A 13,049-nucleotide genomic window follows, 5' to 3' on the forward strand; every position below is an offset into this window, starting at 1 on the left:
GGACAAGAACAATGTCTCCTATGCGTTTACCATCCCCTGCCTCCCATCAGCTTGCCTCATCGTCTCATAACATGTTACAATTCTGCAGCATTGCAAGGCATCCTGAAGTTTATCTGCTCTAGACAACTTCAGGCTGTTTCTTCAAACTGTGGCTTTCCAAAGGAAATCTAATTCCAAACAAACAAACAAACAAACAGAATGGATAAATGCAGACATGCTGTGGATGAAATGCAGTTTTCTGGCCCCTCAGCATCACCCCACCACTGCAGTGCACTTCCCGATCATTGAGGGTCCCTTGGGACTGCAGGAGGCTCCAGCAGGGTGGAGATCAGACTGTTCCAGAAGACCCCCATGGCTCTGCTTGGCACAGAACAGCAGGGTGTACTGCAGTTAAGAACAGAGATTCAGGGGGCACCTGGATGACCCAGTCAGTTAAGCGTCCGGCTTCGGGCTCAGGACGTGATCTCACAGTTCGTGGGTTTGAGCCCCACATCAGGCTCCATCCTGACTGTGTGGAGCCTTCTTGGGATTCTTTCTCTCTCTCTGCTTCTTCCCCGCTTGTGCTTTTTCTCTCTCTCAAAATAAAATAAAATAATAATAATAATAATAATAATAAAAGGAACAAGAACTAGGAACTCAGGACAAACTGCCTGGGTCTGGATCCCAGCTTTCTCCACTTCCCAACTGTGCGACTTGAGTAAATCACTTAACCTCTCTGTGCCTCAGTTTTCCCATTTGGAAAATGGGGACAAGAATAGTGCTCAGCGTATAGTACTACTGGAAGGAGTCCTTAAGAAAATTGATGTGGAGTACTTATCTCTGTACCTGGCACGTACTAAGTGCTCAGTACACATCGGCTACTGTTATTCTAGGTCATCTGAGACCGTGGACTGGGGGGCTTGCTCCTGGTTACCGCCCCACCCATCATCCTATAAAAACAATTTCTAGGGAAAACACAGGGAGAGGGGGAAGGGAAGATGAGGGGGAGGAAAGGAGGAGCGTGCTGCCTCTGGCTCTGTGCACCCTGCCTGCCGAAGCAGCTCCGTCCAATCTGGGTCACAGCAGAGGCTCTGGAGCCCGCAGGCTGCTCCTGGCTCTTCCCTGGACAGAGTGGCTCTCTGTTGAATGAAACACAAAGGGAGAAGTTGCTATTTTTAACACTGCAAATCCGAGCACTTTGAGGGGATGGCAGGAGCGAGGAGGTTTGTGGGGAGAGTCAGCATCAGGTGGCTCCCAGGGTCCTTCTAGAACCTCTGATACCCAAGTTGTATCCCGGTGGTTCTCATGCCCGTGGTGCCCCCAGCGGGAACCCGGTCCTTGGAGGGGTGGGCCGGGTCCAGCTCCCTCCTGAGAATGGGAGCAGGTGTGCTAGGGACGGGGTTGGAGAACAGCCAAGATGAGGAGCAGCTGAAAGTAAACTTTGAGATGGCAATGAAGACATCCGAGTGAAGACGTCACGTCGACAATTAGATAAAGGGATCTGGAGCCCAGAAGGCAGTTTTCTCTGGAGGAGGTGATGTGAGATAGTAAGTCTAGAGAAGGTGTTTAATCTGAAGTCAATAGAAGGAGGTGGGAGATCTGGGATATGGGTCTGTGGTGTTCTGAAGACGTATCAGAATTTCATGCACACGTGCCTTTTTCGGGGGAAGGGTCCAAGAGTCCTCCTCAGACACCCAAGAGTCCATGACTCAGAGAAGGTCAAGACCATCAGCCTGATACTAGGAGATGCCGTGGTCCCCGGTCCTATGAGGCCCTCATTCCTCTATGTCTGCTTCCAGGCGCCTGGTGGACCGTCTGGAGAACATGAGGAAGAACGTGGCTGGGGACGGGGTGAACCGCTGCATACTGTGTGGAGAACAGCTGGGGATGTTGGGCTCCACCTGTGTGGTGTGTGAGGACTGTAAAAAGGTACTATCATCCTCCTCCTCCCTGCTGCCCTTCTCATCACATGCAGGGGGCTAAGCCTGGGCTCACGCCTTGGGGGACCCTGGGTCTTGGGGACGGAGCTTGGATTCTGAACGGTAGTTGCCAGAATATGATTCCTTTGGGGATGCTCCCATGCCCAGCTATCTTCTAGGCAACCCTGAACCCTGGTTCCTCTTCTGGAAGATGTTCTGACCCCTCTGTCCCCTTGGAGCTCAGCTCCATCTAGGATGAACATGGGAACCTGAGACAGGATGTAGGCTATGGTTGAGCCTGCAGGTATCCTGGTCGTAGGTTAGCGGGCTATGTGTCAGGCTAAAGAACATGCTGGGCGGGTGTCTACACCTGTGTGAACATGGAAGGTTTACCAGCATCCTCTTACCCTGGCTTAGAAAGCCCCTCTCCAGCCCAGTTAGGGCCAGTGGGCTTCTTGAGTATTTAAAGGAGTCTCCCTCCACCCTGCACCCTCTCCTCAAGCTGTCTGCACGTGACAGTTCCAGGATGCAGATATACCTGTCCTTGGGTCTGCCTGAATTCCCTGGAAAGGAATTCAGGGGAACATGTGAGCTGGGGACATCCAGAATGTCACTTGGCATCTCCTGCTTGGGGTCCCACTTAGCATTTAGAATGTGGTATTGGGGAAAGTTTATGCCCCAAAACTTGTCTTCTGCAGTCAGCCACATAGTAAAAATTCCGTGACCTATTCAGTTTTCCATTTTGTCTTGACTGCCAGGAAACTCAGCCAAAAGTATAATGTTCCATTACAGTCATGGCATTTGCACAGGTAACTTCCTTCTCTTCAAGGAGCTGAACCTGCAGCCATAATCTAGGTAATGTCAGATTCATGTGGGAAGGAAGGAAGGAAGGAAGGAAGCAAAGGGAAGGGAAGGGAAGGGAAGGAGAGAGAGAGAGAGAGAGAGAGAGAGAGAGAGAGAGAAAGAAAAAAAAGAAAAGGGAAAGAGAGAAAAAATAAATATGTGGCTTTCCTCTTTAAAAATCATGTCAGTGATCTCCCCCATATGGATGCCAAAAATTCAGACCCCACAGGGACTCTTGGAAAATTCCAGAGTATATACTCATCCAGTGCTGGAGGGTGACTCCAGTTCTCATTATTGGAAGTCGAAACTCAAATTGGAACTTTAATCCTAGCTGGCCTTGGTCATGAGAGGGAGGTGAGAAATGGGGAGTTCCAGCTCTTTCTATCCACCAAGAGAGAGAGGGGCTCTGTTGCCTCCCAGCCCCTTGGCCCCGATCACTGGCAGCTCGGAGCCTGGCGTATGTGAGTGTGCACTGGGCTATGTTTTGTCCCCAGAACGTCTGCACTAAGTGTGGGGTGGAGACCTCCAATAACCGCCCGCATTCCGTGTGGCTGTGTAAAATCTGCATCGAGCAGAGAGAGGTGAGTGGACCGGTCACCGTCCCTATTTGTCCAATCCCCCCCTCCTCACTGCCAGCCAGGAAGCAGGGTGGCCATTGAGGGCTGGGGAGCCTGGTTAGGTGTAGGGCTTACGGGATTGGTAACAAGGAACCAGCTCAGCTGTGAACACTGGCAGGACTGTTCAGTGAGTGTTTGAATGAAGTTCTTTTCTCATCTCCCGCTTCTGTGACTTGACTCTTCCTCGACGTAGGGAGCTCACCGCGTGTAAGAGGTGGCAGGTGCTGTGTGACCTTATACTAGTTCATCACCTTTCTGATCCTCAAATTTCCCCATCCAGGAGATGGGTGTACTCAGGCCCTCTCTACGGAGTGTTTGGGGTTGTTGTGTGAATCAAAGAGGAGTTGTGACAGGCTATGTGGTGTGTTGGTGTGCTGAGTGCAGGGAGCAAAGGGAAAAACTGGCACTCCCGAAGGCAGGGCTAATAGTGCATGGTTGCCATGTCTTCATCCTCTCCCTGTCCTCCCCCAGGTGTGGAAGCGTTCTGGAGCGTGGTTCTTCAAGGGATTCCCCAAACAGGTCCTCCCACAGCCTATGCCTATAAGGAAGACCAAGCCCCAGGAGCCTGTCAGTGAGCCTGCTGTCCCTGAGCAGGTCACTCCTGAGCCCAAGCATGCTGCCCGGGCTCCAACCCGAGGTACAACAAAACAGCTTCTCCTTTCAGGACCACGGACAGGTCTTGGCTAACTGGTCTACCTAGAGGATGTCCTGACATCATGACTGTGTTTCCACCCAGTTGGTGGACAGCCAGCCTCTGGATTTACGACCCCTATGTCCACTGCACAACTCACCATGAACCTTTGTCAAGAGGGTAGCATAGCGAGCCCGTGTCGAAAACCATATGGAGTGTCCTCAAAATTTAAAAATAGAACTACCCTATGGTTCAGCAGTGGCACTACTGGGTATTTACCCAAAGAATACAAAAACACTAATTCAAAGGGATACATTCACCCCTGTGTTTATAGTAGCACTATTTACAATAAGCAAGATATGAAAGCAGCCCAAGTGTCCATAGATTGATAAAGAAGATGTGAGATACACACACACACACACAGGGATATTACCCAGCCATAAAAAAGAATGAAATCTTTCCATTTGTAACGACACGGACGGAGCTGGAGAGTATAATGCAGAACTAAATAAGTCAGTCAGAGAAAGGCAAATGCCATATGATTTCACTCATATGTGGAGTTTAAGAAACAGAACAAATGAGCAAAGGGAGAGAGAGAGAGAGAAACCAAGAAACAGACTCCTAATTATAGAGAACAAACTGATGGTTACCAGAGGAGAGAGGGTGGGGGGATGGGTGAAAGAAGCGATGGGGATTAAGGAGAGCATTTGTCATGACGCACAGTGGGTGTTGTATGGAAGTGTTGACTCACTATCGTACACCTAAAACTAATGTGACACTGTATCGTATAGTGTTACACAATAATACTATTGTATAATAGTGGAATTTAAAACGGTTTTTAGGGGCGCCTGGGTGGCGCAGTCGGTTAAGCGTCCGACTTCAGCCAGGTCACGATCTCGCGGTCCGTGAGTTCGAGCCCCGCGTCAGGCTCTGGGCTGATGGCCCAGAGCCTGGAGCCTGTTTCCGATTCTGTGTCTCCCTCTCTCTCTGCCCCTCCCCCGTTCATGCTCTGTCTCTCTCTGTCCCAAAAATAAATAAACGTTGGAAAAAAAAATAAATAAAACGGTTTTTAAAAAGAGGGTAGAACAGGGAAGTCTCCAGCAATGTCAGGCTGCCAAAAGCTTTCGTTGTCATCCCTGATGGAGTATTTAGAGGTACAACAGAGGTGGAAATTAAAACTAGAAGCTGAGAGACTTCTGTCACCAAAATACACACTGGAGCCTGAGGGGGATTTGCTGAGAAGGCCTTCCTTGTCCCTGATACTTCTGCTATCAACCATCAGCATATCTGAAATTGTACTAATTAAAAGTGAAAGTTGAGCAAAAGGGGAATTCATAAAAGAAAATTACCATGACTGTGGATATTATCCCTATTACCCAAGTATTATGATTAATTAGTAAAATGATGATGATAAAAGGGAGAGGCAAAAAAAAAAAAGTTAAAAGAAAAGAAGCCACTGCTATCAAAACATATCATAATTGAGTGAGACCATTAGGTCCGACCAGATGAGGCCCCTGTAATAATTTCAGCTAACGCTAAATGATAAAATCTGGTCTGAATGACGGTTCTGGAGTTGAGCGCAGGCAGTGTTTCTGAAAGGAAAGTTATAGTTGAAGGTCTCAAAAGTTCAAATGTCCAACTATGCCTCCTGTAAGATGACTTCTCAAGGTGCCCAGGGTCGTGCCTGGCACCCACATGGCATTCACCAAATGTTTTCCTCCTGACATGGCATGAGCGATTTCTGCTCCTTGGCAGAGAAATACCAAATTCTCAATGTACACTGCATCCCCGAGGAGCCCCCACACTCACCCCCAAGACTTCCTTCTTCCTGGTTAAGCACTATTCCCTGTAGGCTGAGAAGACTACATGGCATAACTGTCAAGATCTGGGACATCTGAGGCCAGGAGGACCTGAATCTCATTTCTCTGCTACTTACCAGCTGCGTGAGCTTGGGCAAGTCGCCTGGCCCTCTGAGACTCTTTCCTCACCTATGAAATGGGCTGAATAACTCACCGGGTTATTTTGAAGGTTACATGAGATACTACATGGGAAGTGCTTTGCACGATGTGGCGCTTAGTAAATGTTGGCCAATGTTATATCGCGTTAATCACGTAGACACAGACACATACGCACATAAATAGTATGAATTAGCTTATCACATAAACTCTGGACAAAGCGTTAACTCCAAGACTACGGTTGATGTGACACCCACTCACGTCGCTAGAAAGAAGTAACATCACCAGCGTTGCACAGTGCCACCTAAAAAATTATTGGTAATAACATCCAGTGCTGATGAACATGGAGGAAATGAATACCCTAGAAACTATTGGTAGGACTATAAGTCACCTCCAGCCTTCTGGAAAGTATTATGGCAGAATTTATTAAAATTTGAAGTGTATATACCATTTGCTCCAGCAATCCCTATCTGGGAATATATTTAACAGCAATGAAAGGACCAATATAGGGGCGCCTGAGTGGCTCAATCGGTTACGCATCTGAATTCGGCTCAGGTCATGACCTCACTGTTTGTGAGTTCGAGCCCCACGCCCAGCTCTATGCTGACAGCTCTGGGCCTGGAGCCTGCTTCAGATTCTGTGTCTCTTTTTCTCTCTGCCCCTCCCCAGCTTGTGCTCTGTCTCTGTCTCTCAAAAATAAATAAATATTAAAAAAGGTTTAAAAGGACCAATATAAAAAGATATATGTGTAAGTATATTTATTGTATCACTTTCTATGTGCCATTTTCTATCGCAGAACCACTGGAGAAACCCAAATGTTCATTAATGGGATTGTCTAATGGATTATGATCTAGGCATACCATGCTATGGTAGGCGTCTTTTAGAATCCAATGATGTAAATGTGTATGATAGATTTTGAATTATGCCCATGATAGGAGCTTACAATATTCTTTTAACAAATATTTACTGAATGCCCAACGAGTTCCAGGCTCTGTTCTGTGCCCTAGGAATACAGTGATAAATGGAACAAACTCCTTGTTCTCGCACAGCTAAAATTCTACTGGGGGAAACAGATACTCGACAAACAGCATATGCAAATATAATAGAATATCAGTGGTGATGGCAGCCAGAGGCAAAATGAAGCGGGTGAGGGGGACAGACGTGGCAGGAGGGTCTGTGTTGGATGGAGTGGCCACAGAAGGGCTGTCTACGGAGACGGTGTTTGGAGAGAAGCGTAGAGAGGGCTCGTGGAACGTTTGAGAATGTGATGTGCAAAAGGCCTTGAGGTTGGAGCACGCTCGGTGAGTGCGTCCTGGGGAAAATCAAATCAGTTGAGCACGTTCTAGAACAGTTTGTGTGATCATTGACCGAGGATCCCAGTTTGCTCTTTTGGAAGCCTGTGTGTGCTCACAGGTGCGTGTGCATGCCAAGGAAATCATGTGAGATCGTAAACGGGAGCTACACCACAGGGGAAGAAAGGAGAAGGGACTTTCAGTTCACTTTTTAAAAGTTCCTAGGGGTGGCGATGGGCCCCTAGTGTGTGTTCCTTAAGTGGCAGCTCTCCAGAAACCATAAAACAAGTTCTCTTCATCTCTCTCTCTCCAGGTGACACGGAAGACCGGAGGGGCCCAGGTCAGAAGACAGGTAGGTCCTGCCCACTCTGTCTTCTACTTTATCCCATCCCTCTCTTGCCCTTTCTCCATTTAATACATGCTTTTCCCTCCAGGTCCTGACCTGGCCTCTGCCCCCGGGCGAGGAAGCTATGGGCCTCCTGTGCGCAGGGCCTCTGAGGCACGCATGAGCTCATCCAGCCGGGACTCAGAGAGCTGGGACCATGGCCACGGTGGGGCTGCCGCAGACTCCAGCCGGAGCCCAGCCGGTAGGAGACATGGGCAAATCTAGATGGGCTTCCTGGAGGAGGAGAATGAAAAGGAGTTGGGGGGGGGCGGGGAGGACAATGTTTTAATTCATTTATTCGTTCAGTATCTGTTGAGTATCTACTGTGTGCCACGCTCTGTTCTAGATGCTGGTTCTAGTCTATGGTAGGGAAAGACAGAGCTCAGAAACAATTCTTACCCTGCACATCCATACTTTGGGTTATATCCCTTTCCTGCTCTAACGCCAAATGTAAGGAAAATGTGGGTTTTTTGCCCTCCTCCCTGGAAGCCCTGAGGAAAATGCAACGTGCTTTTGAGTACAGTAGTGAAGCTTCCCTCTCACAGACCCACCCAAGTTCTTTCTTCTCTTGGCCGGCGTCCTCTGCTGTCCACGTACTTGGCGAGAGTGCATGATGGTGGGAATCCTTGATTCCTGGACTTGGACTTTTGGACCGGGTCCCAAGTTAGATGGGCAGAATATTTAGGTCCCATGTTGACCTCTGGCTTCTCTTCCTGAATAGTGGGTGTATGGCTTAGGCCCTTAGTCCCTCTTCTTCTTGGCAGGAGAGCTGGGCACGTACCTTGTGCTTCATCCACTGTGCACACCCTCTAGTGAACCTATGGTTCAGATTCACAGAAAAAGAAGAATTTCTCAGGTCTACAACCTCATGGAATATTTGTTGAGTGCTTACCATGTGCCAGAATTGTCCCGAGCTCTTCACATACATCATCTCATTCGATCCTTGTCATACCCCCAAATCCTTTTGCGAAGATTCCTATTATTCCCATTTAACAGATGGAGAAACCGGGCTCAGAGAATTGATGCCATTTGCCCTAAGTCACACAGCTGTCAATTGGTTCCGATGGAAATGAAACCCGTGTCTGTCCGACATTAAAGCCTGGGCTTCTTGTTTTTCCCCTTCCAGAGGTGAAGTTTTTATTGACGATGCTTTTTTTTTTTAATTTTTTTTTTAACGTTTATTCATTTTTGAGACAGAGAGAGAGACAGAGCATGAATGGGGGGAAGGTCAGAGAGAGAGGGAGACACAGAATCTGAAACAGGCTCCAGGCTCTGAGCTGTCAGCACAGAGCCCGACGCGGGGCTCGAACTCACGGACCGCGAGATCATGACCTGAGCCGAAGTCGGCCGCCCAACCGACTGAGCCACCCAGGTGCCCCAATTGACAATGCTTTTAAAAAAATATTTTTTAATGGTGGTAAAAAATATACACTAATATTAAATTTGCCGTTTCAAGTACTTCAAAGTATATAGTTCAGGGGCCCCAAGTACATTCCCATTGTCATGCAACCATCACCACTAACCATCTCCAGAACGATTTCACCATCTCAAACAAACCTTGTACCCATTAAACACTAATTCCCCATTCCATCTTCCCCCCCAGCCCCTGGAATCCACTGACCACTGTGGATCAGCTTATTCTTGACATTTCACATAAATGGGATTACACAGTATGTGGCCTTTTGTGGGTAGACATTTTGTTTATCCATTCATCCGTTGATGGGCATTTGGGCTGTTTCAAACCTTTTGGCTGTTGTGCATAATGAACATTGGTGTACAAGTATCGATTTGAGTTCCTGCTCTTAATTTTGGGATATATACATATATATATATATATATATATATATATAGAAGTGGAATAGATAGATCATATGGTAAATTTATGCTTAAATCTTTTAGGAACCACCATACTGTGCTCTACAGTGGCCTCACCATTTTTACAGTCTTACCAGAAATATACACAAGGGTTCCAGTTAATCCACGTCTTCACCAACGCTTATATATACATACATGTGTGTCTGTATATGTAGGATATATACATACATGTATATATATATATATACACACACACGTATATATATAGTATGTGCGTGTATCCGTCCTAATGCGTGTGAAGCAATGTCTCATGTTTTTGATTCGTGACATTGAGCATCTTTGCATGTGCTCATTGGCTGTTCATATATTTTCCTTGGAGAAATGTCTCTTCCAGCCCTTTGCCCACTTTTCATTTGGGATGTTTGTTTTATTATTGTTGACTTACGGGAGTTCTTTATATATTCTGGATATTAATCCCTTGTCAGATCTATGATCCGCAGATATTTTCTCCCATTCTGTGGGTTGCCTTTGCACCCCATTGATAGTGTCCTTTGATGCACAGAAGTTTTTAATTTCGATGAAGTCCAATTTTTCTAATTTTCTTTTGTTCTCTGCGCTTTGCGTGCCATATTCAAACAGTCGCTCCAAAGCCAATGTCGTGACATTTTCCCTGAATGTGCTCTTTTAAGACTTTTGTGGTTTTAGCTTTAGCTCTTACAATTAGGTCTTTGATCTGTTTTTAGTTAACTTTTATATATTGAAGACTGCGCTTTTAGCCCGTGTATTATGTTGCCTGTTGAGGGAAAAGGCAGTCACACAGTATTCCTGAGCCAGATTTGGATCCCCTGTCCCTCGAGTCAGTGTAATGTCCCCTCGTCTATGAAACTTGTAACATCCGCCCTGCTTCACCTTGAGAAGAGTTCATTGCTCCCTCCTCTGAGTCCCCAGAGTTCTGACACACAGCTTTACTCAGTGCTTGTCACCATCTAAAGCATGTTGTAGCCAGAATCCCTCTCCCTGAGAGAGCAGCAGAAGACAGGCGGTCGGCAGATCCAGGCACCTTAGGTGAGTGTTAAAAACACTGGTTCCTTGGGGCGCCTGGGTGGCGCAGTCGGTTGGGCGTCCGACTTCAGCCAGGTCACGATCTCGCGGTCCGTGAGTTCGAGCCCCGCGTCGGGCTCTGGGCTGATGGCCCAGAGCCTGGAGCCTGCTTCCGATTCTGTGTCTCCCTCTCTCTCTGACCCTCCCCCGTTCATGCTCTGTCTCTCTCTGTCTCAAAAATAAATAAAAAAAAACGTTTAAAAAAATAAAAAAAATAAAAAAAAATTTAAAAAAAAAAAAAAAACACTGGTTCCTCTGCCGCATTTCAGACCTACGAAATCAGAATTTCTGGGACCGGGATCCAGACGCTGCACTGCTTAAGCAAACTCCTCATGTGATTTCAGTGAATGCTGAAGTTTGAGAACCATTGTTTGAGAGCCTGAGAAGTCAGATAAAAGAGTTTGGACTTTTTCCCGAGGGTGTCAGGGAGCCGCAGGAGGATCCTGAGCAGAGGAAGAGCCAGCATCTTGCAATTTTTATATTATCCACACATCTCATAGCTATGGCAATGCAAATCCTACCTAGTGGCACTGAGGTCGGTCAGAGGGGTCTGCTGCTCCAAAACACAGACGTGTCTGTGCCACCCTTTTTGTGCCATCGGAGGAAGGGATGGTTGCGACCGTTCCTGATCTGTAGCCCAGCTGCCCTTGCTGTGTAAGAAAAGGTTCCGTCATGCCGGGAGCCCTCAGTGACGAGCCTAAGCCCCAGAGGGGGTCCCACCAGGAGCGCTGAGAACAACTTGCAACTTGGGCCCCAGATCCTTGACAAGAATCAGCTGACCTCCGCATCTTCCATTCAGTAATCCCGATGCCTCCCAGGGCCCCTTTCTCTCCAGATCTGGGACCTGGAGTTAATGCCATGGAATAAACCAGAGTTATCCTGACTTTGCTTTATGCTGCAGTGGTCGCCTGTGCATCGACGACCTCCGTTTGGGTTGGAAAAACCCAAACTCCAAATCCAAAGGCCACCTTCACTGTGAAGCGTCCCCATCCCCCCAGCCAGAGGTCACCCCTCACCTCCGTCCCCCCGTGATGTTACTTCTTTACCTGTATGGCCATTTCAGTTCAATGTCAAGTGCGCAAATACCAGATCAAAGACTGTGTGGGGTCAGATCCCAGCTCGACCACTTACCAGCTGGGTGTTCCCATTTTACAGATCGGGGCACTGGGCTTTCCTTTATTATCAAATGGAAATGATAATGGTAATCATTCTTATCTCGGGTTGCTCTAAAGGATTAAGTAAACTAAAACCTCAGATCTCAGAACAGAGCCTGACATGCCGTGAGGGCCGGTGTGCACTATTACGGGATTCCGGAGCCGGGTACACCTGGTCGGAGGTCCTAGCCACTTCCTAGATACGTGACCTTGGGCACACTTAACTTCCCTTTTCTTGACCGCAAACGGGGACCATAACACTACACATGGCGTCAAGTCGTGAGGGTTCCCTGAAGGCGAGGCTCACGGCCTGGCACATTTGAAGCACTCAGTGGATGTTCACTGTTATCGCCGTTTTATAAACTCATTATTTCAGTGTCTGCCTCCCTCCTCTGACTGGGCCATCTGCTCCTGGAGGAATTAAGGTGATTTTTGTCCATCAGGATGGGCAGTTCGTAGACAATGAACACTTGTTGAATGAGTGAGTGAGTGAGTGAATGAAGGAATGAACAAGGACCCAGATGAACAAAAGCGCAATGCTACTACAGGACCCGGGGACAAGACAGAGGGACTGGTCAGCCCCCAGCCAGCGGTGGCAAAGCACCTTCTGTCATTAGCATTCAAGCATCTCTCCAGTGACACAGGGCTGAGTTCAGGAAAGGCGGGATCCAGCCCAGAGAAGTGAGAAAGGACTTTCTCCCAGGAATGTCATGCCTTCTGGATGTCAGGACCTGCTGTGTACATTATCCCATTTGATCCTCCAGTAGCTCTGGAGGAGACAGTAGCACCTCCTGGTCTCAGGCAGACTCCAGAGACCAAATGCCTGAGTTCAAATCCTGGCTTTGCCATTAACCCGGCAAGAGATGTTAGCCCTCTGTGCCTAGCTTCCCCATTTGTAAAATGGAGGTAAATCAGCGCCCACCTCATGGGGTATAGAGATTAAACAACCTCTTATATGTGAAGTCCCTGGAATATGGTAAGCATTAAATATATGACAACTCATTATCATCAGTAGGTAGAGCTCAGAGATGCAGAGAGGGTGAATGACCATCCTAAAGTCACACAGCTTATACAAGAAACTGGGATGCAGAGCTAGGCCCATGTGAAGATAGAGACCAGATTCAATAATAGTAATAATAATAATATTCGGTGTTTACTCCGTGCCAAGTGCTGTTCTGAGCACGTTGCCTGTATCGCATCACAGCATCTCCACCACAACCCTAAAAAGTAGGTACTCTTATCCCCATTTCGCAGGCGAGGAGACCGAGGCCCGGAGAGGATAGGTCGCTTGTGCAAGGTCACACAGGTGGAGGTGACATCCTTCCCTTTTCAACACCCGTGTCATCGTTGTGACCTGG

At 47.7% G+C, this 13,049-nt stretch overlaps 1 protein-coding gene across 7 annotated transcripts in view; it reads left to right on the forward strand.

Annotated features, from left to right (window-relative positions):
* Positions 1–13,049, forward strand: part of RPH3A (rabphilin 3A) — a 276,496-nt gene that overhangs the window by 234,709 nt on the left and 28,738 nt on the right. For all 7 annotated transcript variants that reach the window (XM_045459689.1, XM_045459690.1, XM_045459688.1 and 4 more), the window contains 5 exons: positions 1,779–1,908; positions 3,236–3,322; positions 3,830–3,995; positions 7,550–7,588; positions 7,671–7,823. In XM_045459689.1, the coding sequence (XP_045315645.1) occupies positions 1,779–1,908; positions 3,236–3,322; positions 3,830–3,995; positions 7,550–7,588; positions 7,671–7,823 (575 nt within the window). The remainder of the gene's footprint in view (positions 1–1,778; positions 1,909–3,235; positions 3,323–3,829; positions 3,996–7,549; positions 7,589–7,670; positions 7,824–13,049) is intronic.

The sequence above is a fragment of the Leopardus geoffroyi genome, chromosome D3 (assembly GCF_018350155.1).
Source record: "Leopardus geoffroyi isolate Oge1 chromosome D3, O.geoffroyi_Oge1_pat1.0, whole genome shotgun sequence".
NCBI classification, from domain to species: domain Eukaryota; kingdom Metazoa; phylum Chordata; class Mammalia; order Carnivora; family Felidae; genus Leopardus; species Leopardus geoffroyi.